The sequence below is a fragment of the Camelina sativa genome, chromosome 8 (genome assembly GCF_030686135.1).
Source record: "Camelina sativa cultivar CO46 ecotype springtype chromosome 8, ASM3068613v1".
In the NCBI taxonomy this organism is placed as follows: Eukaryota; Viridiplantae; Streptophyta; class Magnoliopsida; order Brassicales; family Brassicaceae; genus Camelina; species Camelina sativa.
Window position 1 is genome coordinate 1,193,148 of NC_141887.1, and position 23,244 is coordinate 1,216,391.

A 23,244-nucleotide genomic window follows, 5' to 3' on the forward strand; every position below is an offset into this window, starting at 1 on the left:
CCAAATTTCATCTCCAGTTCTAACACTCAATACTTGGTTCTTGTCAAAATCAAAGTTAGTCATTAATATTCATCACCATAAAGCTAAAAATATAGTAAATAATGATACTAATACTTGTTTTAAAAGAAAAGTGTGAAAATCATCGATTATCAACATTCTTCACATAATCAGTGAGGTAATTTAGTCATTTTAGAAAAATTTCAAACCATTTTGTTGTTTTACCAAGTTCTCATGTATCTATTCTTTCATATATAATTGGACTGTTTTTTTTTCAAATACAACAAATGAATGTAAATATTTGTAATGGAAAACAATTTTTTTTGATCAAAATTGAAAACAATTATATAAACATATATTTCCAATTTTCATCTCCATTTCTAACACTCAATAGTTGTTTATTGTCTAAATCATAATTGACATTAATATTCATCACCTCAAAAGCTGAAAATGTAGTAGATAATGACACAACTACATCTTTGTATATGGTTTGAAAGCAAAAATTTTAAACCAGTACCAGAATAATTTGTTTTTGAATAACATGTACATAATATGCCAAAAATTCCAAACCGGTGATGGAATAGCTCACATAATTTTGCAACCAAACCAGAAATAGATAGATATCGGTTTGGTAGAGTGCTTTTGGATTTTAGTGGTTTAACATTAAACCGTCAATAAAAATCCCTAACCAAGCGTGCGGGCATGCATAAAGACGGTTTTACCCTTTAATTCCTCCACCCTCGATGAATACTCTCTCTCTCTCTCTCGCATCAATCGAAAGCAGAGTTTATATCATTCCTCCATCAATCTCTCGGGTCTCGGCGACGGTAACGACAAATCTCCTTGCGGCTAAAAGAAAGAAGAAGAAGAAAGAAGAAGGTTATGACGACAATCAGTCTTCGGAAGGCAAACACAAAACTCCCACCAGAGGTGAATCGAGTGCTCTACGTTCGTAAATTTGTATTATCTTTAGTATTATTAAAAGATATAGACACTCAAATGAGTATGTGCATTGGGTTTGCTCTAACCTTCCCTTCAACATAACAAGCGAGGAGATGTACGATATCTTCGGCAAGTACGGCGCCATCCGCCAGATTCGAATCGGCTGCGACAAGGCGACGAAAGGCACGGCGTTCGTCGTTTACGAGGATATATACGACGCCAAGAACGCCGTCGACCATCTCTCCGGCTTCAACGTGGCGAATAGGTACCTAATCGTGCTGTATTACCAGCACGCGAAGATGAGCAAGAAGTTTGACCAGAAGAAGACTGAAGAGGAGATCACCAAGCTGCAGGAGAAGTATGGAGTCTCTACTAAAGTATAAGTAAATTAATTGTCTTCTTCGATTCCTTTTTGGTCGTCCTGTGAAGTCTTCTTCTTGGACTTTTGGGGTTTTTTGAATTTAGTTGCTCGTTTGTTCTGTATATTGACAAAGCAGTGAATGAGATACCTTTTTTTTTTTTTTTTTTTTTTAACTCCATATTTAGCTATTACTCTGTTACCAAAGTTCTCTGCTTTGATGATCTTATAAATATCAACTCCTTTTGAATCATGAGTCACCTCCGCCAATCTGGTCAGTCCGAATCAGTTCTCCGTAGATGCAAACCCTTGTATCATTGACTAAGGAACTACAACACAATAATAAAGAGTTTTCCCCTAAACCCTTTTCTAGTTTCTTCAAGGTACGATGACTTTGAGTTAGGCCTAGGTTGATCTGTAGATTAGCAATGGTAATACTACTATTTATTTGTTTACGTTTTTTTTTTTCGTTGGGAAAACGTGATTCAGCGATTTTCTATTGTACACAAAAATTATCAATTTTTATGTTTAGCAAACTGTTAAATATTAAACATTGTACACAATAATATATAAATTATCATGCTGGACAATGGACAATTTAAATATTATTCTACGAAAGAAAAACTTCAAAAAAAAAATTTAAAGCGTGCGAGTGGCACGGTGGGACGGATGACTCTAGAAAGGAAGGTGAGCCCACACTAGTCAGTCACTAGAAGCATCTTCAAGCATCCTCTGGTTTATTATAGTTCTTACAAGTAAGCAAGCAAAATCGCATATTCTCTTACTTTATTGCTTCTCTTTCTGAACCTTACACTTTGAGAGTATCCATGGCGGTTACATTTTCTAATCTGCACACAGAGCAAGGTCTCAAAACCCTCGAGGAACACCTCGCCGGAAAAACCTATATCTCCGGGTAACTCCCATATCACTTGTTTCGTAATTTGGCTTATATTACCAAGAACTCGGTTTCTACTTACATCTTGACCCTTTTGATTGTTCATTATGCAGCAAGCAGCTTTCGTTGGATGATGTGAAGGTTTACGCTGCCGTATTGGAGAAGCCAGGAGATGGCTTTCCCAATGCTAGCAAGTGGTATGATAACATTGCTTCCCACCTCGCCAAAAGGTTAGTAGTATATATAGTCTCTAATTCGTTTGCTTTTCTGAGAATGATGACTTCTTGGAATGCTTATTTTTATAACTGTTGGTCCAGTTTTCCGGGGAAAGCCGTCGGAGTAAGAGTTGGTGGTGGTGTTGCTCCATCTGAAGAAGCTCCGCAGACTGAGGTAACTAACTCTCTGTTGACTTCAATAACGTTTCTTAACCAGTCAAATCTGTTAGGAATCATGTGTTTGTCGAATTAAAAGTGTGAGATAGAGAGATTAAGTAGGGGAATATGCAATTTTGGTGCTGTTGCAAGGATGATCTTAGATACTACTGGAATCTTTTTAGCTTTTTTCCCTGAACTTATCTGCAGGCACCTGCTGCTGGAGCTGATGGTGGTGATGATGATGATGATATTGATCTTTTCGCTGATGAAACTGAAGATGAGAAAAAAGCTGCAGAGGAGAGACAAGCTGCTAAGAAGGACACTAAGAAGGCTAAAGAGAGTAAGTAACCAAACATCAGCAGTAAGTTTTTTTTTTATTGGGTTTGAGTAAGATTCTCAACACATCTCCAGAGTTTACAAATGAATATAAAGGAGACTTAGCTTGAATTTGTCACTTTTATGTGGAATGTTAGTGATTGAGCTAGGAATGAATGTAAATGCATTTTGAGATCTTGCTGATGTTTGGTTACTTCTCCTTACTCTCTTTACTTATTTGGTTAGGTGGAAAGTCTTCTGTGCTTCTGGAAGTAAAGCCATGGGATGATGAAACCGATATGAAGAAACTAGAAGAAGCTGTTCGTAGTGTTCAGATGCCGGGTCTTACATGGGGAGCCTGTAAGTCAAAGAAGCTCAATCTAAATCTAAATTTGTCTTTCTTCACAAAAGTGCTTCATTTGTTTTTGCTTTGATGTTGCAGCGAAATTGGTACCTGTTGGTTACGGGATAAAGAAACTCACAATTATGATGACCATTGTTGATGACCTTGTGTCTGTGGACAACCTCATTGAAGACCATCTCACTTCAGAACCTAACAATGAGTACATCCAAAGTGTTGACATTGTCGCTTTTAACAAGATTTAGAGACTCCATAACCCTTCCTCATGAAAAAGCTATCGAATGTCCAGTTTGGTGTTCAGGCCTAGTCTTGTTGTGTTTCTCTTATGCTTTGTTGTGTTAAGAGTCTTTTTCCTTTTAAGTTCACATAGTTCGGTCTCCAAGTTCTTGTGAGCTCTTGTCTTGTCTAATGTGAATTTGCTGTTAAAAGTAAAACTATATGTTGGGCTATATTGAGTTTACTGGTCTTCGGGTAAAATACCTAAGATTTAAACTGCGTCTATCACCAAAACTATTTACCGCGCTTTTACTTCTCCTCTTTTACCTAATTAAACCTAGGTTACAACAGAAGATAGCACAAGTCGATTGTGTGATTTTCAGATGCCTTTCTCTGAGTTCTCTCAATTTCTCATAGCTCTATGTTAAATATGTGGAGGGGATATAAAATATTAGGAAATTTGAAAGATCCATTTCTGAGCAAACATGCAGGAAGAAACACATGATAAAACCAGTAACCACAAACTCATACCATCCATCCATTACCATCTCTCTCTCTCTCTCTCTCTCTCCTTTCATATTTTCTTTATTCTAGAAGAGCAATTTTATCAAAGTGAAGGAGGTACATACTGTCTAGACAAACTAAACAGATCTTTACCCTCAAAAGGTGATGTCCACTCTCTCCCATTTCCCACTAAAGCAGCTTCCTGCACTCCCATTGCCACGCCCATCCCATTCCCATTCGCCATCATTCTTGTCCTTCCATTCATGTGTGCTTCATATGGTGAAGATGTTGCCGCGTACTGTTGGCTTGGTCTAGGAAAAGCTAGGCCTTTATCTAGACTCCAGTCGATGTTGTTGTAATCTAAGTATCCCAGTGACCCATCTGCGTTCCAGTCCAGGCCCGAAGAAGACCTTGATCCAAACCCTGAGAAGAGCCCAAGAGAAGCAGCTGGAGCCACAGCAAGCGGTGCAGAAGCCCCTGCCATTCTGTGACTATTGTTGTTCACTTGGCCTTGATATTGTTGATACTGAAGCTGCTGGTACATCAGGTTTGAGTTCAGATCATTAGGAGGTAGAGTTCTTGAGGGCAAGTATCCGTTAGATTGAGCCGGCTCAGATCTATTTGCGGGGTACCAACCGCTGCCTGCTGCTGCTGCTGCTCCGGTAAAGGATGCATTCATGGAAGAGACAGGTAGGACATTTGTATTAGCGGACTGAGAGCGTTGTTGCTGCTGCTGCATCATCATAACTGGTTCCCTCATATCTTGCTGCTGAAGTCTCTTAAATTGATCACCTAGGGCCGCCACATACTGTGTTTCTTCTGTTTGCCGTGGCAGTGGCGTCTGTTGATATGATGACATGCGTTTCTTCTCTTCCAGGGCATTATTTTGTTGCAGTTTCATCCACTGCAACTTCATGTGAATTCTTTCCAACGAATTTACACTCTGGTTTTCGGATTCTTCACTAATGTAGCTGGATCCTCTGGAGTAACCAAGATTCTTTCTGTCAAGGGCTTCTTCCCCACCTGTAGGATACGTACCTGAGTTAGGTTGCAACTGGGCTACTGTATTCTGACTTGTGTGCACAGATGGGACTTTGCTATTGTTAACAGAAGTATTATCACTAATATCATCTGCTTTTCTAGACGCAGTAGATTGGTCTTGCTTCTGTCTTCTTAATGCTTCTTCCGCTTTCTCAATGTCCCCCTCTGCTGTAACCACAGCTCTTTCTACATCCTGCTTGGTGCACTTATATTTTGTTTCCAACTCTAAGATTCTACCCAACTCTTGTGATATGTCAAGCTTTAAATTCCCAGAGGTAGGATCTAGTTTCTTATCTTCTACTTTTGACCCACCATCATCAAGCAGCCAATTAACAGACTCCTCTATTTTCCCTTCATTTAACATAAGAGCATAAGTTGCTCGCTCCTGAGCAATACCCATTGCCATTATCTTCTGAGTATGGACTTCAAATTTTCTCGACATCAGATACTGACAGCATCGCTCGTGCAACTCCTGAGCTCGCTTTTCCTTTTGCCGTTGGTGCTTTCTTTCATTTTTCAGTCGCATCTTTTCTCGCTTTTCATTGTCAGCTCCAGGGACGATTTCTTGCTTTGCAGCAGTACTGGGTACTTTCTCTTTGTGATCTTCCGAGTCACCTGACCAGCTACCATTATTAGAGACAGAATCACAGTCGGCTCCAGTTGAATCCGACTCATCAATGTTTCTGAACCGGCCATTATTGTGAAGCGACGAGGAACCAGTTGCTGAAAGCGAGTCAATGGTTTGAAATGTCCCCAAAAGAGGATTGTAAGCACCAACCACAACACCATTACTCGCACCCATGGATCCTGAGGCTTTACTTGGTGTCTTCTGTGAATCGTTCATAACCTTCTTGTCTCTGGATTTAGTCTTGGATGCGCTAGACATCTTCTCAAAAACAAATTTATCCTACAGTTCCCATCAAAATGAGAGATAAGTCAATACAGAGCTTTATTTAACAATCATCAATGGTCATTTCTGAGCTGTAATGTCAAAGCTAGAGATTCCTCAATGAAAATTCAAAGAAACAGAGATTTCAAAAGAGACGACTATTATAACTACATCGTTGAGGTCGCAAACGTATGGATCCGGAACAAGAACGAATCAGAAATCAAACACGCGACAACAATCTCGGGAGATACATTTCTGAATCGAACAAGGTCAAAACGCAAAATTCACGGCGACAAAGAAAAAGCTTAGCAGTCGAATCGAATCCAGAAACAAAACCAAAAAAGTCTCGTATAAGCAGCGAAAGGGACGAAACTGAAACGAATCAAGAAGACCTAAAAGGCGCGAAGGAAATGCGCGATTTGATAGAGAAGAATACAAAATCGAAGTATAGATCAGTGATGCGACGGGGGAGAGAGAGAAAGAAAACCTGGTTGATCGGAGTCGTTGACGGAGAAGCGAGATCCGGAAGAAGAAGAAGAAGAAGGGTGGTGAGAGCTAAGGCGATGAGGATGAGGAACGAGAGGAGTGCGATTATATGAAATAATAATACCCAAAAAAAAAAAAAAAAAAGAATTAACACGGCGTTTCGAATCCCCAAATCGAAAATTACTCTATTGAAAAAATTAGGGTTTGGTTTTAAGTTTAACAACAACCAAAAAAAAAAAAAAAGCTAATTATTTTTTATTATTTTTACTTTATTATTTGATTTTTTTAACAAACAAACCGAAAAAGAGTTGCAAAAACCAAACCAAAGTCTTGGCATTAAAATTTTTAAAATAAATCTGAGCCATTGATTTCTTTTTTACAGATTTTTTTTTCAGTTGTTTTTTTCTTCTAATTTCACGATCAATATTCCGGTTGTCTTTGTTTTTATTTATTTATTTTTTCCGGTTGTCTTTGTTTGATTTCAGCTGTCACAAAAAAAAAAACTGAATAATTAAACATTAGAAAAAACATTAGAGATAATTTACATGGTTAGGACTCGGACAGAAGTATCGTAGTTTTAGGATTAGGATGTCGATTACTTTTTGTGAACAACTAATAACGTTTGTACAAGATTCAACAAACAATTAATAATTGGGCTTTTTTCTGTTTATTTAATCAGAAAAAAGTATACAATCTAGAACTACATGAAAAGCATAAAAATTAAATGCCCTTTACTGAGAAATAAAGTCTTGTTGAACGTGGTGAGTTTTTAAGAAACCTCAATATCGAAAATAGTCTTCCACACTCGAAAGTGTTTTGGGAAGTATTGGTTTAGGATTTAGAAAGAATTTTAATGACTTTATGTTTTTGCTGATTTTTAGAATCATAGAAAATTGAAAGTTAAAAATGAAGGATTGTAAGAGATTGTTTAGGAAGTTTTTTAAAATCTTGATGATTTGTTTTTTCTAATCTTGTAAAATCTTTCTATTTGATGAAAGAGTTTTCATGACCTTTGTTATGAAGGAAATGATATAAAATCCTAAACCAATAACATAAAATTTGAATTCATTAACAATCCAAGATTCTTTTGTTTTACTTGAATAACATAAAACTTTTAATGACTTTATAAAACTCTTAATCCAATAACACTAGATTTATCAAGATTTTAGATAACTTTTTACAAATCAACAACCAATAACACCAAATTTTTAAAGAGCTTTTAAAAGTCTTGATTGAATAACAACATATTTTACCTAACTTTTAAAGTCATTAAAATTTTTTATAAATCCTAAACCAATACCTCCCCTTAACATATTGTCGCCTCATTTCTTTTATGTATTTGTGTCGCCTCATTTCTTTTATGTATTTGTATGGTTCTATGAGAACATTGTCATTTGCTTAATTTTTCTCTTTTTGTTTTTTTGTTTTAATACTCCATTAGTATGGTTATTTGGGTACAATAATATTAAAAAGTATTGAATAAAACATTGTCCAATAACTTTTGGTTTAGACAATCATATCCAAACCGATCCGAAATCCAAATTATCTGAACCGAAACCGAACCGAATTTTATAAATATCCGAATGGATGTTAAAGTCAATATCTAAAAAATTCAAAATCCGAAAAATCCGAACCGAATCGAATCCGATATCCAAACGCCCATGCCTAATCAATCCTTGCTTTAATTCGGACCGGGTCGAGTCGGGTCAAACCCGTCCGACATAATAAAAAAAAAAAACAATACAACGTTTGTGATGTCTTCGGGGGATTAATGATAGTGGTGGTCACTCGCGCAGTAAGTTTTCAGGATTTGACGCAAAACGCAGATGAGGAGCTTAGCTTCAGTTATCCACCACCACGGAATCCTCCTCGCTCCGGCGAAATCGGATCGAATCTTTCTTACCATTCCGGTGGTTTCTCCGGATTTCAGAGCTCGTCGTTGGACTCAGTCTCGTTTCTCTCTTCTAATAAACCCATCTCTCGTCTCAGGTCTCCTTCTTCTCTGCATATTTCATATCTCTCTGTTGTGAATGGACTGGATTCATCTCTCTAATGTGCTTTTGGGTTACGATTGTTTCAGCTGCTAATCGTCGTCTCTCTTATCTTCCTCCTATTTCTTGCTCCAGAGATGTCGATCAAGAAGATGATGTTTCTTCTTCAGGCGATTTTGCTTCTTCTCCAAAAAAATTTGTTCTTTTTTGTATTCTACATTTTCTTATCCACTAGTGATATTTTCATATTATGATCTTACTTTTGCTAGTGAAACTCTAATGAAACGTAGTAGATAAAAAAGGAAGAGGCTTTGTCTTGTGACAATAATTTTGTTTGTGGCATGTTAGTACAGAGAAGGAGAGTAGCAGAGATCTTCTATCACATAAAAGCGATGAGATTACAAGCACCTCATCAGTAGATAGTGGAGGCATGAAAGATTATCAACAAGAAGAAACTTATAAAACTTCCTTCAAGACTGTTGCCTTGTGTGTTAGTATTCCTCTTGCATCTCCTATTAATTATACTACGTTTTGACATCTAAAGTGAAACTTGATGATGTCACATTTCTTTCAATAGGTAGGCACTGCGGTAGCATTTGGAATCGGAATTGGTTTGAAGGAAGGTGTTGGCAAGGCCTCAGAGTTTTTCGCTGGGTATTTAGAGCTTAATATATATGATCTATTATAAGTTTGTTTGACTCTCTAAAAGGGATTTTATATCTTAACTGTTTTCAACTCTTGCAGTTATTTACTGGAGCAAAGCTTGTCAGTGGACAACTTGTTTGTTTTTGTTCTTGTTTTCAAGTACTTCAAAGTGCCACTCATGTATCAGGTACCAAACTATCTGCACAGGTATTTAGTTCTTGAGTGTAGGAGTATTCTGATTATGTGGCCCTTTCTATAGAATCGGGTACTTACCTACGGTGTAGCTGGTGCAGTTGTCTTCCGCTTCGCGCTAATAATACTAGGAACAGCAACTCTTCAGGTGATTTTTATCTTTGGATCAGAATGTTTGTTAGTGAATTTATTTGTTTATTTTATTTCGTTTTGCCGCCTATTTAATTCTGAATTCTATACACTAATCTTTCAGAAATTTGAAGCAGTCAACCTACTGCTTGCTGCCGTACTCTTGTATTCATCTTTCAAGGTGCCTTTGTCCTCTCTAGTCTTAGCATTTATATCTATAATTACACTCAACTATTGTTATGGAATATAGAGGTACTCTGTCGTTTATTTTTTATTGCTCCCAATGTGTTAATACAGTTATTTGCAAGTGAAGAAGATGATACAGATCTATCCGACAACTTCATTGTAAAGACATGCCAGAGATTTATTCCTGTCACATGTAATATACCCGGTCACTTTCTTCGTGTTCCTCCTAGTTGCTTTTGTTTGTCACCTTCAAAGTTCATTTGGCTTGATTATGAGTAGTTAGGCGTCAAATTTTTCTGTGCTAATACTGTTTAGCATGCTTCCATAGCTGATTTTTTTTCCTCCTTTCTTTTGTTCATAACTGCTTGCAGCTAGTTACGATGGAAATCGGTTTTTCACAAAGCAGGATGGCATTTTGAAAGTAAGTATATGACAAGAAAATATTTCCTGTTCAAGGTTTATGTACAACTTACTGTTAAGTCTTACTCAAAATATTCATCATTGTGTCTTTTGACTGGGTTCTAATGTATTTCAAAAATATTTCGGGCAGGCCACACCATTGCTACTTACAGTAGCAGTGATCGAGCTCAGTGACATAGCATTTGCGGTATCTTCTTGTCACCATTTTGTGAATCTGTTTTTGTATCTTTAAAAATGAATCAAAGCACTGATACTGGTTGTTCATTCTCTAAGGTTGACTCGATACCAGCTGTTTTTGGAGTCACTAGGGATCCTTTTATTGTCTTGACCTCTAATCTCTTTGCAATTCTAGGTATTTGTTTCCTATACTTGATCTTGTTAACTTCTTGCATGTCTCTTTCAAAAACTCGTGGAGCTTTGAAGATGAAGATTTTTGTTTTTAACCTCTGCTGTTTGAATTTACTATAGGACTAAGGTCTCTCTATACACTGATTTCCGAAGGAATGGAAGATCTGGAATACTTGCAGGTATCTATTATCCAGTTTCTTTGTTTCATACTCGAACTGATTAAGCATTAAATACATAATAAGACTGCTAGTAATGCTCATTACATACACAGGGACTATGTAGTATGATTTGTATCTAATCTTGTCTTTGCCTTTGGCAGCCATCAATAGCAGTTGTTCTTGGCTTCATAGGATTCAAGATGATCCTTGATTTCTTCGGTATTACATATTATCATCTCTTCATCCGCATTTTCTGCTTGAACAAAACCATACAACTACCCAAAAAACCTAAGGTCTCTCAACATTTTTTCCTCCTTGCAGGCTTCCACGTATCAACGGAGGCATCACTTGGTGTTGTGGCACTTTCTCTCAGCACCGGAGTACTGTTGAGCCTAACAAACAAATCCAGCGACAGCTAAATAAGAACAGATACCAGAGGAAATCAATCAAACAGTTTCATAAGAATAATTTCGCATTGTGTTCATCAAAACACTTCGCTGATGTGTTACTGTATATAAACACACAAAGAAAGAGCATGCTTTGCATCTTTGCAAAATTTATTTTAGTTCTTTGGGTTTGTCGTTAAAAGCTGCAGTACAGAAGAAGATTTATTTTGAACCTCTTTAATATACTTGTCTGAAAGACATGTGGGTTGTGTTGAGTCGGTTATGACACAAAATTGATGGGTGAGGCCCATGATTGCTTACAGAAAAAGTTGAGAAAAGTCATCCCATGTGTCGTAGTTGCTCTCAATTCTCATAGTCTCATTCAAGATAGTATATTACTCCCATTACTCTATCCTTAGGCATTAAACAAGCCATACTTTGAATATTCAACTACTCTCTAAGAGCTGGCGTTTTGCTGATACATGGTTCAAGATTTGTTGTGGTCTCGTTTGGCTGATACCAAAAGATGTAATGGATTTAGTGTAATGTCATGGAGGTACTCATGGGAATTATAATCATTTGTAAAACCATGGGAAATAGATATAGAAAGTGAGAGTTTGGTAATAGCAATACAGAAACGAAAGCCAAGGGATACAGACGATACAAGTTCAAACACATAAGACTGGGATTCACATTCACTTATTTTAAAGAAGTTAAACCGGAACTCTTATCACGTGGTTTGAGATCACACAGAAAGGGGTCAGGAATTAAACATCGTGAAGGTGGTTGAAACTCTCCAACTGCTTGAGATTCTCCCAGGCTTTCTCCAAAACCTTGGCTTCATAGACCTTCTTGGTCTCACCATCAGCCACCTCTACAGTGAGATGGTGCATTGTTCCAGCCACAACCTGTGTCTTTGCACCAAGGAGTCTCTTGTACTCCAATGTCACGTTCTGCATAACACATAAGACCGATTGATTTGTTTAAATCTTATCTGATGCCTCAAAATTCGCACAAAATGAAACTGATCCCTAAAAGAAATTCTCAAACTAAAAAAATAACAATTCGAAATACAATTTTTAATTAGGAATATGACCGATTCAACCTAGAGATCGGACGGAGAAAAAAAACAGCGATTTGCAATGAGATAAACTTCGCACATAGATAGATAGATCGGTGGGGGAATCGGATACCTCGTTTTTGTTGTGCTCATCGACAGCGAAACGAGCGAGACTCTCGACTTGAAGATCGTTAGCATTTAGATCAACATCGCGAGTTCCACCGACGATTGCTCCTCCTCCTTGTTGTTCCGCCATTTTCCGTTTTTGCTTTTTTTCTTTTCCGGATGATCTGAGAATTCGTAAGCTCTTCTTCTGCCGTCGTATATATATAGAGAATCGTAAAGCGCGTTCCCTTGAAGAATAATTCTTTTGGAATAATTAAAAAGAGATAATTATGTGACTCATTTTAGCACTAACTAACTTACAGAATCTTTTTGTTATTTTATTTTATAAATTTTCATTTTTTTATCTCGGCCAAAGAAAATAAAATAATAAATTTTTACTTGGGTAAATAAGAGCAAACAATTTTCTCATCAATCTTGTGGGGTAAATATGGTCGGTTTGATAAACCGGTTTTACAAGCATGAGACTAGATTTTTTTTTTTTTTTTTTTTTTTTTTTTTTTTTTTTTACATTTTTTCCTAATATATATATTTTTGGACAAAAGCTTTCTCAAAAGAGACTACTAATTCCACGGTGGAGATGAGGATCGCTGTAGAGAAGAGGAAGAGGAACCGTAGTTGAGGTCAAGATTCTGAATCTGTTCCATCAGTTGTGAACGTCTTTCCTTGAAGAAATCTAGCCGAGTGGTTAGCTCCATCAGAGCTGCAGATGCTGCTGGTGGCTGATGATGATGATGATGTCTTGTGTAATCCATCACCTACATATTACAAGACCATATATAATCGTAACTTCTTATACAAATTGAATTCTGAATATCTTGAGATTGATTTTTTACACTAACCGGAGAAAACTCTTCCATTGGGATGCCTAAGGATGCTGCATTTAAGCTCGGTGACCCTGGTACTTGTCTATTGTTTCCTCTACCGTTCCTCCACTCTGCTCTTAGGCCAGTCTCATCCTATATATGATTCAATGCAAGTGAATATTACTAATGTGATTATTGGTTATGTAATGGTGAATGATAAAGGAGTCGATGGTTAATGAGACTCCTCGGTTATATAATAAGATTGTACCGTTCTCTGGTTTCTCTCCTGATTTACGAAAGCAAGAATGGAATCAAAGTCCTGCTGAAAGGAGTTCCTGCGAAATTGTGAAAAATAGTGTGTTATTTCTCTCAGCGAGTTTACATTATAGCTAAAACCAGGCACAGAGTATAATAAACTCACAGTTGAGTGTTGTGATTATGGAGAAACTGGTGATGGCTTTGAGCATCTGGGAGTGAACTTAAGTGATGCTGTCGCTGCTGATTAAGCTGATGATGTAATTCAGCCACTTTCTGCTTCAATCTCGCGACATCAGCTTCAGCAAGAGCTATCTCCTCCAGTTCAGCCCTTGTCTTCGCATTTATTGTGATGTTAGAACTAAGGAAAGCAAGAGATATATAACAACAGGTAACATAAAAACTGCTTTCTCAAACTAAAGTGTATACTGACTTTGGAGTCCGCAGCTTGTGAGCTAAATTGTCCACAAGATATGCTTAGACCAACTTCAAGAGCGGATCGTAGGTCTCTCTCAGCTTGCAGTTGTTCTTGTAATCTTTCCACCTGATAATTCCATGGCAAGCATGGTCAGCAAAACAGAAGTTTATTTTCCCTTAAAATTTTAAAGATAAAAACAAATTTTCTCAAGAGAAAAAGTCTATATACATCTTGTTCAAGTGCCAACCGACGTTCGTGCAAAGCCTGCTTCCTTCTCTCCAAGCTAGCTTGTAGAGCCGCATTTCCTTTAGCCTGCAGTGATCTAATCAATCAATACAACAACATTATGTTATCAGCATATTAATACTTCTACTACCAGAAAAAGTACCTCCTTAGCAATTCGTTGCCGCAGTTCATCTTTCATGAGCTCGAGCCTCTGTATAAGAAGCCTACAAGCAGCAAAAGTATTTGGCGTCAGAATACGTCAAGCTCATAAGAACAAAGAGAACATTTATTCTTAATTTAAAAAGCGAAGTAGAAATGTAGAATGTTGCAACAGTCAAGACCCTTTTGACCTATTTAAATATACATATATGTCATATGGACTTTGGGAATAGAATGTTTTTTTAAACCTTTAGACCTTGAAATTACGAATTAAAAAGATGCAATGTATGCATTCAGGATTGAGTATCTTACTCGTCATTTCCTGAGGAATCAAATGATCCTTTAGCAGGTGTTTTTTTTCCCTGCACACAGTAAACAAAGAAAGAATATTGAGATATGACCTTAGATTCAGATGGGACTTCTAATAACATCTTAACTTCCTAAGATGTTGATGGTTAGCGTTCTTCTAGGATTATGCAAGTCGTAACAGCTCATCTTGGCTATAGCACCAATAAACATGACACTGACAATATTGAAAGGAAATATGGATCATGACCAGACAATGAAAGAGAAGAACTAACTTCGTCTAGTGGTGATAAAAGAGTTGTAAGGACAGCTAATATGTTACATTTAGAATCTCATAAATACTTTATAAATGCATCTGTGGCAAGTCAGCTGCAGACACTATGACAATAGAATTACGACTTTTCATGCAAGACAATGGAAAACTTACGTTGCCTCTTCCCCAGGATGAAGAACGCTTCGCACTAACTGGTGATAAGCCAGTAGATTTATTTGCAGGTTTCTCAGCTGATGTTGTGTATCTAGGAGCAGTGAGAGGAGTACTAGGAGTAACTGAGGGCATAGCATCTCTACCTGATTGATAACAATTTTCAGTAGGTGATACGCTGGAAATTTCTATATCTTTAATAGGCTCTTCGATTTGACTTTTCACTCTAGTGGGAAAGCCTGTACTCTCGACTGAACAATGGATGTCTCTAGGAGACTCAGCATCTGAATCTTCAACACCAAATCCCTGAGAGATAGTACAATCAAAGGAAATAAATATATTAGACTGGATTTCCTTGAAGGTTTAAATACTACCACTTTCGCTACGGAAAAACTAAACATAAAAAACCAAATATAACTAAAATGTCACACTAATCTATCATCATCTAAAGTAACCAAAGATAACAAGATAGTAGCCGATGGTTGAAGGAATGCATACAAATGGAAACGACTTCAAACTTATCACTTATTTAAGAATTCTATGTAGGTGTACTATGACCAAAATGCATGGCGCAGTGGGATGATGGCAAATAACAAACCTTGTAGTCGTACAGATCACTGCCAGCATAATCACTGCTCTCACTCGGTTTTCTGCTCAGCCTAACATCATTCTCATCATCTGTTCCCCCTTCTCCTATATCCAGATTATGCAAGTCAGGACGTTTGACCTCTATGTCTTCTTCATCACTTGAGTTCTCAGGCCCACTGTCGCCAATATGAGAATCAGTAGAAGTGGAGCATCTTTTAAGATCTTCATCCTGCAAAACAAATAGTTGAGCAACTAGCATTGTGTGAAACCAGATAAATTAACGGATCAAATAGAATCTTACATTGATCATATTCCCATAGTCTTCCAAAAGGGCTGTGACAATGGCTTGAGCATTATTGGCAGCATTAGCGGCAGCAAGAAGCTGGGCAGAGTTATCTCCTAGAGTGTCGAAACCTTCTAGATCACATTCTCCAGCCAGTAGAGGACGTAAGAGCAATGGGGACATACAAGCAGCAACAGCAGATGAAGTCATCCGGTTTTCACATGAATGAGAGGTGATAGTATGCATCATCTTTAGAATCCTGCAGAATACAACCCACGCTGAGAACAAAGTTATTTGAAGTAATCGAAATAATTGACTTCCAAGCAGCTTCCATGAGAGCACCACATATTTCCCATGGCTTATGCAAATGAGGATTAAAATATTCTACTAAGTTCATTGCCTAAGTAGAATGCCTAAGCCGTTTTTATGATCACTCATAGATCACATCTGAAAGCATACCGCAGTAGTAGTCGCCTGTTTGGCTCTGGAAATGTTTCGTTTAAAGCAGAGCGCAGTGATTTAACTCGAGCTTCATTATGATCAACTTCTGTAGAAAAAGGTAAAACGCAAGTTATATACACACATACCCCTAAGTACAAACATAAATTCCATATATACAAAGACTTACTATAAGCCTCCAGCAAAGCAGTGCAGCACGACGCTGGGACTGGAGAAGAAGGCAACTGCCGCAGAACATGCTGCAGATACAATAGCATGGCATAAATATGTCAACAAAATAATTAAAACTGGAAAATATATTTGACACACAATATAGTACCTTAACACAGTCTCCAACAACGTGTGGATCCTCTTCAGGACTGAATTCTGTCTTGCCTAGATAAGTACATTTGGAAAATTTTCGTTTATTAAAGAATTTTTAAGAGGAAGATGTCGGAAAATAAATACAGAGAATGAGCTTATATCCTAATCCCTACATCTATATACATATACCTTTCCGAGATTTCAACACAAAAGAAAAGGTCCATATGTACAAGATCAATACCTTGTTCGTAGTCTAGAACTCTGCGTTCTACCTCCTCAACATCTGCAGACTGTCTTAAGATTCCTTCTACTTTGGTTCCTGTGCAGACAAAAAGGTGCAGTATCAATACAAGAACATTTATCTGGGCAATTAGAAACAAAAACCACTTCTATAATAGCGTATATGATGAGTTCAAAACGAATCAAAAAAAATATATATGTATATATATGGCACTGAAGATAATATAAAAAACCTACTTTCTAGAGGATAAACAACAGAGAATAATGGTAAGGTTTAGAACATGAACGAGAGGAAACTAATCAAACTATGAGGCCAATACTCACCATATGTCTCAAGAAATTGAAGTGCTTTCTCAAGAAAAGATGGAGTTCCGTCAATTTCTTCTAAAGCAAGCAAAATTGGTCTTCCAACAACCGAAGACTTCAATGGGCGTTGATCCCTCCCTGCATGCCAGGGTGTGATTGATATACATCCGGAATATGAGAAGAGCCATAGCAGGGGAGCTGATAATAATGAAATAAATGAGAACTAACATGAATTAAAGGACCCTTCCATAGCATTGTTTGCTTCATTTCGGAATATTCCATTTTGACCAATTACAAGTGTTGCATTGGGGGCTTGTGCAAGGGCTTGCTCAAGGGCAGCCTTCCATTCATACAAGTCGTCCAATGTCTCAGCCTATGTGAGCCAAAAAATTAGCACTTCATAGAAGCATAACCGAGGATCATAGCACGGGAACAAAAATTAAGTCAGCCAAGTAAATATAGAAATCACCTTGAGGGTAAAGGCTCGTCCATCACGCCCATCAGGGAATAGTACAGTCAACAACTTCTTATCTTCTCTCACCACGACACTGCAAAAGAGGATGTTAACACAGGCTATAACGTTGGGAGATATTCTTATAAACAACAACCACAGGAAATTCCTACCTCCCGGAACTGTTCAAGTCAATGCCTCCAAGAGTCAAATTTACTTCACCTCCTTTTTGTGGTAATGCACTCTGTCAAACAGTTGAAACAATGAGCTTAAGGTATGAAATAGTTCAAGAAAAGTGGGAGTTGATAGTTGTCAATCAAGATCCTCATAAGCGTCTAGCAAGTTGATACAACCATCTAAGTTTTCTTTTCATATAACATCCTAAGTTGGAAAAGCTAAAAAGTAAAAGCATTATATTAATTGGAGAAAAAGGATCACAAATACTTACTGGATCATTTTTGAAGAACACCAAAGAAGTTCGGGTAAGGATAAACCAACGCTTCTTCCAAGATGTCCAACTTAGTCCTGCCAATCAAAATGACATTTATAATTTAGTAAACAAGATGGTGAAAACTAAGGAATCAAAACCGTTACGCAGTGGGTAGAGGTGAAGAGTAGATAAATCTTGAAACAATAGGAAAAAATAGAAGTGTTACCTTTCGATGAAATGAAAAGAGGACCACTCTTATAAACCTGTAAAAATTATTACGGAATACAACGGAGGGTTATCATCAGTTTGGCTTGCTCTTGAATAGTTATACAAATCAAAACACGCAGAGCTACAGATTAAACAACAAACATATCCGAAAATCGTTTGGCTTCAGGTTTCCTAAACTGGTATAATAAGACTAGCCTACTAATCTAATGAGGACAAAATAGTTTCAATTAAGGGTTGACTGCTTTGGACTTGAACGAACTGATGAATTTGAAACCCCAAAATTCCCTAAAAAAAAGATGCATATATTCACTTCTAATTCAATGGCACCAACTCGGTCTCGACCCAATAGAGTCGTTTGAGCAAAAATTCTAATATTTTACAAGAAATTGTACTTAGCCAGTCTCACAAACGCATTCAACACTAATCTAATCATCTCAACAGTAGTATTCCAATTTCTCACAAAGCAAAACGAGTGACTGTAATTACCGTATTCAAAGCTCCAGCTTGAGGTCGCTGCATAGCAGCTAAAGAAGCCGCCATTGCAGAAGTAACACACACTTAATCAAAAATAGGCATCCAAAAAGATCATAAAATAAAATAAGCTGAAACCAAAATTGCTATCTCTCCAAAGAGCTCTCCAGACGAATCAAACTATTCACATTAGCCCGAATCGATGGCTTTATGAACTCTCATTATTCCTAGCCAAGCCCTGCCTTAATTATTTTCCAGCTAAATCACTGCAGAGTCTGACCTACCTCAGCTACAATAGAAAGAAGTGAAGGACGAGGAGGGATAGAGGGAAGAAGAAGAGAGGGGATGATCAGGCACAGCAAGGTGTAGTCTAATTCTATGCATCGAACCAATCAAAAGACGTCACGACAAAGACAGCTCTTACCTTTTTTTTTTTTTTTTTTTTGTCATGCTTTCACATTTATCTCCTTATACTTCTCGCATCGAGCGGTGGTAATATCGGTTCGTGTTGGTTTAGTTTGGTTTCGATTTACGGTTATTCGGTCTGGTATGATTTTATTAGAGGACTGAGAAATTAAAGATATTAAACCAAAATTAAACTTTATAATTCCGCTCCTAATACTCCAATAGATTTAGAAAACACAGTAAATCTATCTAAATAATTTTTGTTTTTGTCAAGAACACATTCACTCATTATATTTGTTTGTTTCTATTCTAATCCAATCATTCACCAACTTAAATTAAAAGAGAAATGTTTTGGCTGCTCAAGTATTTTTTTGGTAAGGGCTAATAAAAAACCATTTGTTTGTCTTATAAAATAAATATTGTTGTGTTCTTTAATTTTAACTACTTTGCAAATCCCAAATCGTTTCAAATTAGAAAAGAAAGAGAGAGAGAGAGAGAGAGGATAAAAAGACAAAAGTCACTTTGGCGTCTCCCTCCCAATTCCCTCTCTCCATCACTCGGGAGCATAATTCATTCACCCATGGCAACGAGTTCTCGCCGGTTAACAACCGGTTTAACAACGTCGATCAGCTCGGTCCAATCGCATTCCGTAAACCGACCTCAATCCATCTCCCTAACCATCCGACGTCGAAACCATCACATCAATCCTCCACCTCGTCTTTCATTAGTACCGTCGTCGATCACTCCGCGTTTCATCAGCCGGAGGAGGACTATCGAAGCTCTTTCAACTCCTCCGGCGAAGATATCCTTGTATGGATCGGCGCCGATCAAAAAGCCAGGCGTGTGCGGTTACGCCATCGGAGAAAACGAGGTCGAAAGGAGCCATGTGGTGGTTGATCATGTTGGGACGGCGGAGATTGTTGTTTGGGCGGCGGCTACGGCGGCGTTTGGAGTCGGAAACCGGGTGATGTATAAGCTGGCGCTAGTTCCGCTCAAGCAATATCCCTTCTTCCTTGCGCAACTCTCCACCTTCGGGTAAACGGAAACCATCTTCTCTCTCCCTCACCTCTTCGATCGTTAAATGCGTTCATTCATTGATTTTATATATATATATATATATATATATATATTAATGTTAATATGATACATTTTTTTTTATTAACAATTGGAAATCTAATTAAAATAATAATATTACGAAAACACCTAGTTTTTAGTTTTATAAGCTCTAATAGAATTTTGGTGGTATGCATGAATTTAGAGGTTTAGTAATGCTAAAGAATAGTTCCTTAAGTATCGATTTATTGGTTTGGTTAGCACGTTTAACATTATATATTTTATTGTGAATTTTAAAAAATTGGGAGTGTTTTTTTTGGTTGTTTGTTATGTGGTTGGTATTCTTTGGCTCATTGGATATAAGTGAAATTAAAAAAGTGATCGTCCTCAGAATCTTTGATTGCAAATACATTTTAAATTCTCAGAAAATATGATAACTAAACCTATGAAAATTTGAATAAAATTAGAAACTTGTTGGAACGGGTCAGAGTTGGCTTGTAGTCTCTTTCGAGTTGGATACTTCTTCTTTCTTACTTGGGTACATATAATCTATTCAATCATTTCTCTACATGCAATGAATGTACATAATTAGTTACTTACTCACATTCCTTTTTATTTTATTTTGGGATTAATCATGGCTTTTCCAAGTTAATAGTATTAATTTATAACCATTTGCAAAACACTTTTCTATTGCCAACATATATATATATATTCTATATATAAATGAACAATTAGCACTAACAATAGGGACATTAATTCGTTGGTAAGATGATAGAGGAAAAAATCACAACGTAATGTAAGTTGGTGGAACCAAGTTATCAAAATAAAAAGGTGGTGGAACCAAATTGAATAGAGTCCGTCCATACATCACTTATTCACATATTCATTATCCGCTCTCCTTGTTAGGAGCCATTCTTTACGAATTTACGGGTCCACTGGCCTAGACTTAATTAATTTTTCCTAATGGCCCTACTAAGCTCAACCAAAACCAAATATTATGGTTTCTTTCCACTTTTGTAATATAACCATTAACCACACAGATAAAGTACATACAATTATGGGACCAAACCATAGTTTATTATGATGAGGTTTCTCAAACCAAACTAATGGGAATCCAAACCGGAATTGATCACCTTCATATTCTTGGAGTCCCTTTTCCATGTGTTTGCTGTCTGCTAGTCAAGTTTGTTTTGTTGCATTAGATACTTGAATCTTAACTTGTCAAACAACAGCAAATGTTTTTCTCTTTGGTATATTACCAAAATGTTTATGTTGAGGACTCTTAAGATTATTTTACAGTGCTTAACACAGAATGATTAGATTAGGTAGAGATATATTTTAGTTTTTTTTTTTAATTTATTTAAGAACTATATATATATATATATATATATATATATATATATATATATATGATGGTTGCTCTGTTCTTGGTGGACCTGAAACTTACTCGCTGTGAAAGATTTTGCTCTCGTATTCGTTTTCCTTAATTAGTGCTTATATGATGTCCTGGAATAATCTTGTTTATATATATTATCAAACTTTAATTTACAGAACCACATTCATCTTTTGCTTATTTCTTCATGTATAGGTATGTAGCTGTATATTATACTATCTTGTATATTCGATATCGTGCTGGAACTGTCACAGATGCGATGCTCTCTGTGCCAAAACCTCCATTTTTAATTGTTGGCATCTTAGAGGCTCTAGCTGCAGCTTCTGGAATGGCAGCTGCAGGTAACAAAATTACATTTATGGATTTCTCTACGCGATCCTTTATTTAAAATTGGTTAATTCTTTTAAGAGGGAATGAGAGTACTCAGCATAAATGCATTCATCTTACGAAAGCAACTTTATTCATCTTATTGTTTTTATTATGCATTTTCTCTACTCAGCGAATCTTTCAGGGCCATCTACTACAGTTTTATCTCAGGTTAGAAGCGGTATAACTTAAAATATGCTTCTGTACTATTTGCAACTTCCTGGTTTTAAGTAGTGTGAAAAGACTGACAATTTTTCTTGCCCTTAAAACCATGTTTTCTTGATATTATTGCTAATAACATACTCAATTGTTTTCTTGTAGACATTTCTAATCTGGCAAATTTTCTTCTCCATCATTTTTCTCCGGAGAAGATATAGCGTAAACCAAATACTCGGATGCACTCTAGTAGCTCTCGGTGTAATCGTCAGTGTGGCAAGGTTAAATCTTCTCAGTCCGCTTGCTCTAGATACTAAACCAACTTTCTTTTTTTGCTTCTCTTTTGGTATTTTCACAAAGGATCACACAACAGGAATCAATATTATTGTTTTTGCATCTGTAGTGGATCAGGTGCTGCTCATTCGTTAAAGGAAGCCGGAATATTTTGGATTCTTTTAATGGTTCTTTCTTTCTTGTTTCAAGGAGCAGGTACAGTATTAAAGGTTCGTTATTCACCTGATCATCACAACTTTTTAACTTTTGGTTAAATTATTCACTTTAATCGATCTTGAATTCCTTTTTCTTATAGGAAGCCATCTTTATAGATAGCCAAAAACGATTAGAGGTAAACATTGCATATTCCCCAATCCCTAACACGCATAGACAGAAGTTTTTGTTTGAAAACTGAGAAATCATCTTCTCTGTACTATCATAGGGAGCTTCACTCGATCTATTTATAGTAAATTCATATGGTTCAGCTTTCCAAGTAGGTATTTCTTACCCTAAAATATCCCCTTCATCTCTTTACCACTAACTTGCTTTCCAAGATAAGTAATCTTGCTCTTTGATGTTTTTTCCCCCAACCAATTAGGCCATTTGCATCGCATTGCTTCTTCCGTTTCTTTCAAAACTTTGGGGCATACCGTTTAATCAACTCGGTAGCTACCTAAAAGATGGTGCGGTTTGCTTCCTCAACATTGGGACACTAACAAAAGGATGTGATGGGGCTCCGTTTTTGCCTCTATTGTTTGTGATAGTGAACATTGGCTATAACATTGCGCTTTTAAGACTGCTCAAGCTTTCAACCGCGGTGGTGTCATGTCTTGCATCGACAATCTCAGTACCAATTGCAGTGTTGCTATTCACATTGCCACTACCGTATCTTGGAGTTGCATCATCACTACCAGCAGGGTTTATGGGAGGCACAATCATACTTGTATTGGGAATGATACTTTACAGTTGGACACCACAAGGAGCTAACTCTTCTCATACTGATACAGTCATTCCTTCACCTCCTCCCACCTAGAGAGGGCTTTACCTAGAGGTTTTTGTTTTCAATAAAAGGATTTGAAAGATTTATGAAGATTCGGTTTGAATCAAGGTAATATGAGGATTGGATGATGTATATAACGCAACATATTTCGATGACGTTAATGTAAAAGTTGACGCTTTCTTAGTTCGATTGCCCAAGTCATATAACAAACTACTTAAGTATATGCCAGT

General features: G+C 37.0%; 7 protein-coding genes and 1 long non-coding RNA gene across 12 annotated transcripts; 4 read left to right on the top strand and 4 right to left on the bottom strand.

Annotated features, from left to right (window-relative positions):
- Positions 1-511: 511 nt before the first annotated feature.
- On the bottom strand, positions 512-1,498 carry LOC147939578 (uncharacterized). Its single transcript, XR_015564077.1, has 2 exons — positions 1,026-1,498; positions 512-846 (listed from the first exon to the last, which is right to left on the bottom strand). It is a non-coding gene; the product is annotated as an uncharacterized LOC147939578 (long non-coding RNA).
- Positions 840-1,454, top strand: LOC104705479 (splicing factor 3B subunit 6-like protein). Its single transcript, XM_087462280.1, has 2 exons — positions 840-957; positions 1,002-1,454. Exons 1-2 carry the CDS (start codon positions 880-882, stop codon positions 1,320-1,322), a joined length of 399 nt encoding a protein of 132 aa, XP_087318406.1. The 5' UTR covers positions 840-879; the 3' UTR covers positions 1,323-1,454.
- A 13-nt stretch (positions 1,499-1,511) lies between the features above and the next one.
- Positions 1,512-3,691, top strand: LOC104705480 (elongation factor 1-beta 1). Its single transcript, XM_010421492.3, has 6 exons — positions 1,512-2,210; positions 2,306-2,422; positions 2,510-2,582; positions 2,774-2,906; positions 3,128-3,241; positions 3,324-3,691. Exons 1-6 carry the CDS (start codon positions 2,125-2,127, stop codon positions 3,485-3,487), a joined length of 687 nt encoding a protein of 228 aa, XP_010419794.1. The 5' UTR covers positions 1,512-2,124; the 3' UTR covers positions 3,488-3,691.
- Positions 3,692-3,907: 216 nt separating this feature from the next.
- Positions 3,908-6,688, bottom strand: LOC104709100 (uncharacterized). The gene is made up of 2 exons (XM_087462279.1): positions 6,380-6,688; positions 3,908-5,910 (listed from the first exon to the last, which is right to left on the bottom strand). Exon 2 carries the CDS (start codon positions 5,887-5,889, stop codon positions 4,066-4,068), a length of 1,824 nt encoding a protein of 607 aa, XP_087318405.1. The 5' UTR covers positions 5,890-5,910; positions 6,380-6,688; the 3' UTR covers positions 3,908-4,065.
- A 1,404-nt stretch (positions 6,689-8,092) lies between these two features.
- Positions 8,093-11,035, top strand: LOC104705481 (thylakoid membrane protein TERC, chloroplastic). The gene is made up of 14 exons (XM_010421493.3): positions 8,093-8,367; positions 8,459-8,539; positions 8,723-8,859; positions 8,947-9,023; positions 9,114-9,201; positions 9,274-9,354; positions 9,460-9,516; positions 9,633-9,714; positions 9,893-9,942; positions 10,072-10,128; positions 10,215-10,293; positions 10,410-10,468; positions 10,609-10,666; positions 10,769-11,035. Exons 1-14 carry the CDS (start codon positions 8,205-8,207, stop codon positions 10,864-10,866), a joined length of 1,167 nt encoding a protein of 388 aa, XP_010419795.2. The 5' UTR covers positions 8,093-8,204; the 3' UTR covers positions 10,867-11,035.
- Positions 11,036-11,411: 376 nt separating this feature from the next.
- LOC104705482 (cysteine proteinase inhibitor 1) lies at positions 11,412-12,317 on the bottom strand. Its single transcript, XM_010421495.3, has 2 exons — positions 12,027-12,317; positions 11,412-11,786 (listed from the first exon to the last, which is right to left on the bottom strand). Exons 1-2 carry the CDS (start codon positions 12,147-12,149, stop codon positions 11,601-11,603), a joined length of 309 nt encoding a protein of 102 aa, XP_010419797.1. The 5' UTR covers positions 12,150-12,317; the 3' UTR covers positions 11,412-11,600.
- A 61-nt stretch (positions 12,318-12,378) lies between these two features.
- Positions 12,379-19,146, bottom strand: LOC104705483 (rho GTPase-activating protein 6). Of its 2 annotated transcripts, none has more exons than XM_087462283.1 (22): positions 18,384-19,146; positions 17,896-17,932; positions 17,688-17,764; positions 17,413-17,483; positions 17,258-17,336; positions 17,017-17,161; positions 16,807-16,926; positions 16,484-16,561; positions 16,259-16,314; positions 16,109-16,178; positions 15,940-16,024; positions 15,499-15,739; positions 15,208-15,426; positions 14,613-14,915; positions 14,192-14,241; positions 13,884-13,944; positions 13,724-13,807; positions 13,511-13,621; positions 13,244-13,413; positions 13,091-13,157; positions 12,859-12,975; positions 12,379-12,774 (listed from the first exon to the last, which is right to left on the bottom strand). In XM_087462283.1, exons 1-22 carry the CDS (start codon positions 18,435-18,437, stop codon positions 12,580-12,582), a joined length of 2,490 nt encoding a protein of 829 aa, XP_087318409.1. In that variant the 5' UTR covers positions 18,438-19,146; the 3' UTR covers positions 12,379-12,579. The 2 variants fall into 2 exon arrangements, with proteins under 2 accessions (XP_087318409.1, XP_087318408.1); XM_087462282.1 differs by having other exon boundaries at positions 15,940-16,027.
- A 57-nt stretch (positions 19,147-19,203) lies between these two features.
- LOC104705484 (protein CLT3, chloroplastic) lies at positions 19,204-23,197 on the top strand. Of its 4 annotated transcripts, none has more exons than XM_087462284.1 (8): positions 19,204-19,808; positions 21,415-21,560; positions 21,719-21,756; positions 21,907-22,022; positions 22,145-22,244; positions 22,331-22,366; positions 22,457-22,507; positions 22,613-23,197. In XM_087462284.1, exons 1-8 carry the CDS (start codon positions 19,354-19,356, stop codon positions 23,045-23,047), a joined length of 1,377 nt encoding a protein of 458 aa, XP_087318410.1. In that variant the 5' UTR covers positions 19,204-19,353; the 3' UTR covers positions 23,048-23,197. The 4 variants fall into 4 exon arrangements, 2 of the variants coding, with proteins under 2 accessions (XP_087318410.1, XP_087318411.1); XR_015564081.1 differs by having other exon boundaries at positions 19,354-19,808; positions 22,145-22,230; positions 22,457-22,511; XR_015564080.1 differs by having other exon boundaries at positions 19,354-19,808; positions 22,145-22,230.
- The last annotated feature ends 47 nt before the right edge of the window (positions 23,198-23,244 follow it).

Bases quoted from the DNA above. Each gene is read 5' to 3' on its own strand.
- LOC104705484 (XM_087462284.1), top strand. From the start codon at position 19,354: ATGGCAACGAGTTCTCGCCGGTTAACAACCGGTTTAACAACGTCGATC. The intron at 19,809-21,414 runs GTAAACGGAAAC...CTTCATGTATAG, and splicing joins GCGCAACTCTCCACCTTCGG to GTATGTAGCTGTATATTATA. The intron at 21,561-21,718 runs GTAACAAAATTA...TTCTCTACTCAG, and splicing joins TTCTGGAATGGCAGCTGCAG to CGAATCTTTCAGGGCCATCT.
- LOC104705480 (XM_010421492.3), top strand. From the start codon at position 2,125: ATGGCGGTTACATTTTCTAATCTGCACACAGAGCAAGGTCTCAAAACC. The intron at 2,583-2,773 runs GTAACTAACTCT...ACTTATCTGCAG, and splicing joins AAGAAGCTCCGCAGACTGAG to GCACCTGCTGCTGGAGCTGA. The intron at 2,907-3,127 runs GTAAGTAACCAA...TTATTTGGTTAG, and splicing joins CACTAAGAAGGCTAAAGAGA to GTGGAAAGTCTTCTGTGCTT.
- LOC104709100 (XM_087462279.1), bottom strand. From the start codon at position 5,889: ATGTCTAGCGCATCCAAGACTAAATCCAGAGACAAGAAGGTTATGAAC.
- LOC104705479 (XM_087462280.1), top strand. From the start codon at position 880: ATGACGACAATCAGTCTTCGGAAGGCAAACACAAAACTCCCACCAGAG. The intron at 958-1,001 runs GTATTATCTTTA...CACTCAAATGAG, and splicing joins TGCTCTACGTTCGTAAATTT to TATGTGCATTGGGTTTGCTC.
- LOC104705482 (XM_010421495.3), bottom strand. From the start codon at position 12,149: ATGGCGGAACAACAAGGAGGAGGAGCAATCGTCGGTGGAACTCGCGAT. The intron at 11,787-12,026 runs GTATCCGATTCC...TGTGTTATGCAG, and splicing joins ATGAGCACAACAAAAACGAG to AACGTGACATTGGAGTACAA.
- LOC104705483 (XM_087462282.1), bottom strand. From the start codon at position 18,437: ATGGCGGCTTCTTTAGCTGCTATGCAGCGACCTCAAGCTGGAGCTTTG. The intron at 15,427-15,498 runs GTAAGATTCTAT...TTTGTTTTGCAG, and splicing joins ACTATGGGAATATGATCAAT to GATGAAGATCTTAAAAGATG. The intron at 13,945-14,191 runs GTAAGATACTCA...TGCTGCTTGTAG, and splicing joins GATTCCTCAGGAAATGACGA to GCTTCTTATACAGAGGCTCG.
- LOC104705481 (XM_010421493.3), top strand. From the start codon at position 8,205: ATGAGGAGCTTAGCTTCAGTTATCCACCACCACGGAATCCTCCTCGCT. The intron at 8,368-8,458 runs GTCTCCTTCTTC...CGATTGTTTCAG, and splicing joins AAACCCATCTCTCGTCTCAG to CTGCTAATCGTCGTCTCTCT. The intron at 9,517-9,632 runs GTGCCTTTGTCC...GTGTTAATACAG, and splicing joins TCTTGTATTCATCTTTCAAG to TTATTTGCAAGTGAAGAAGA.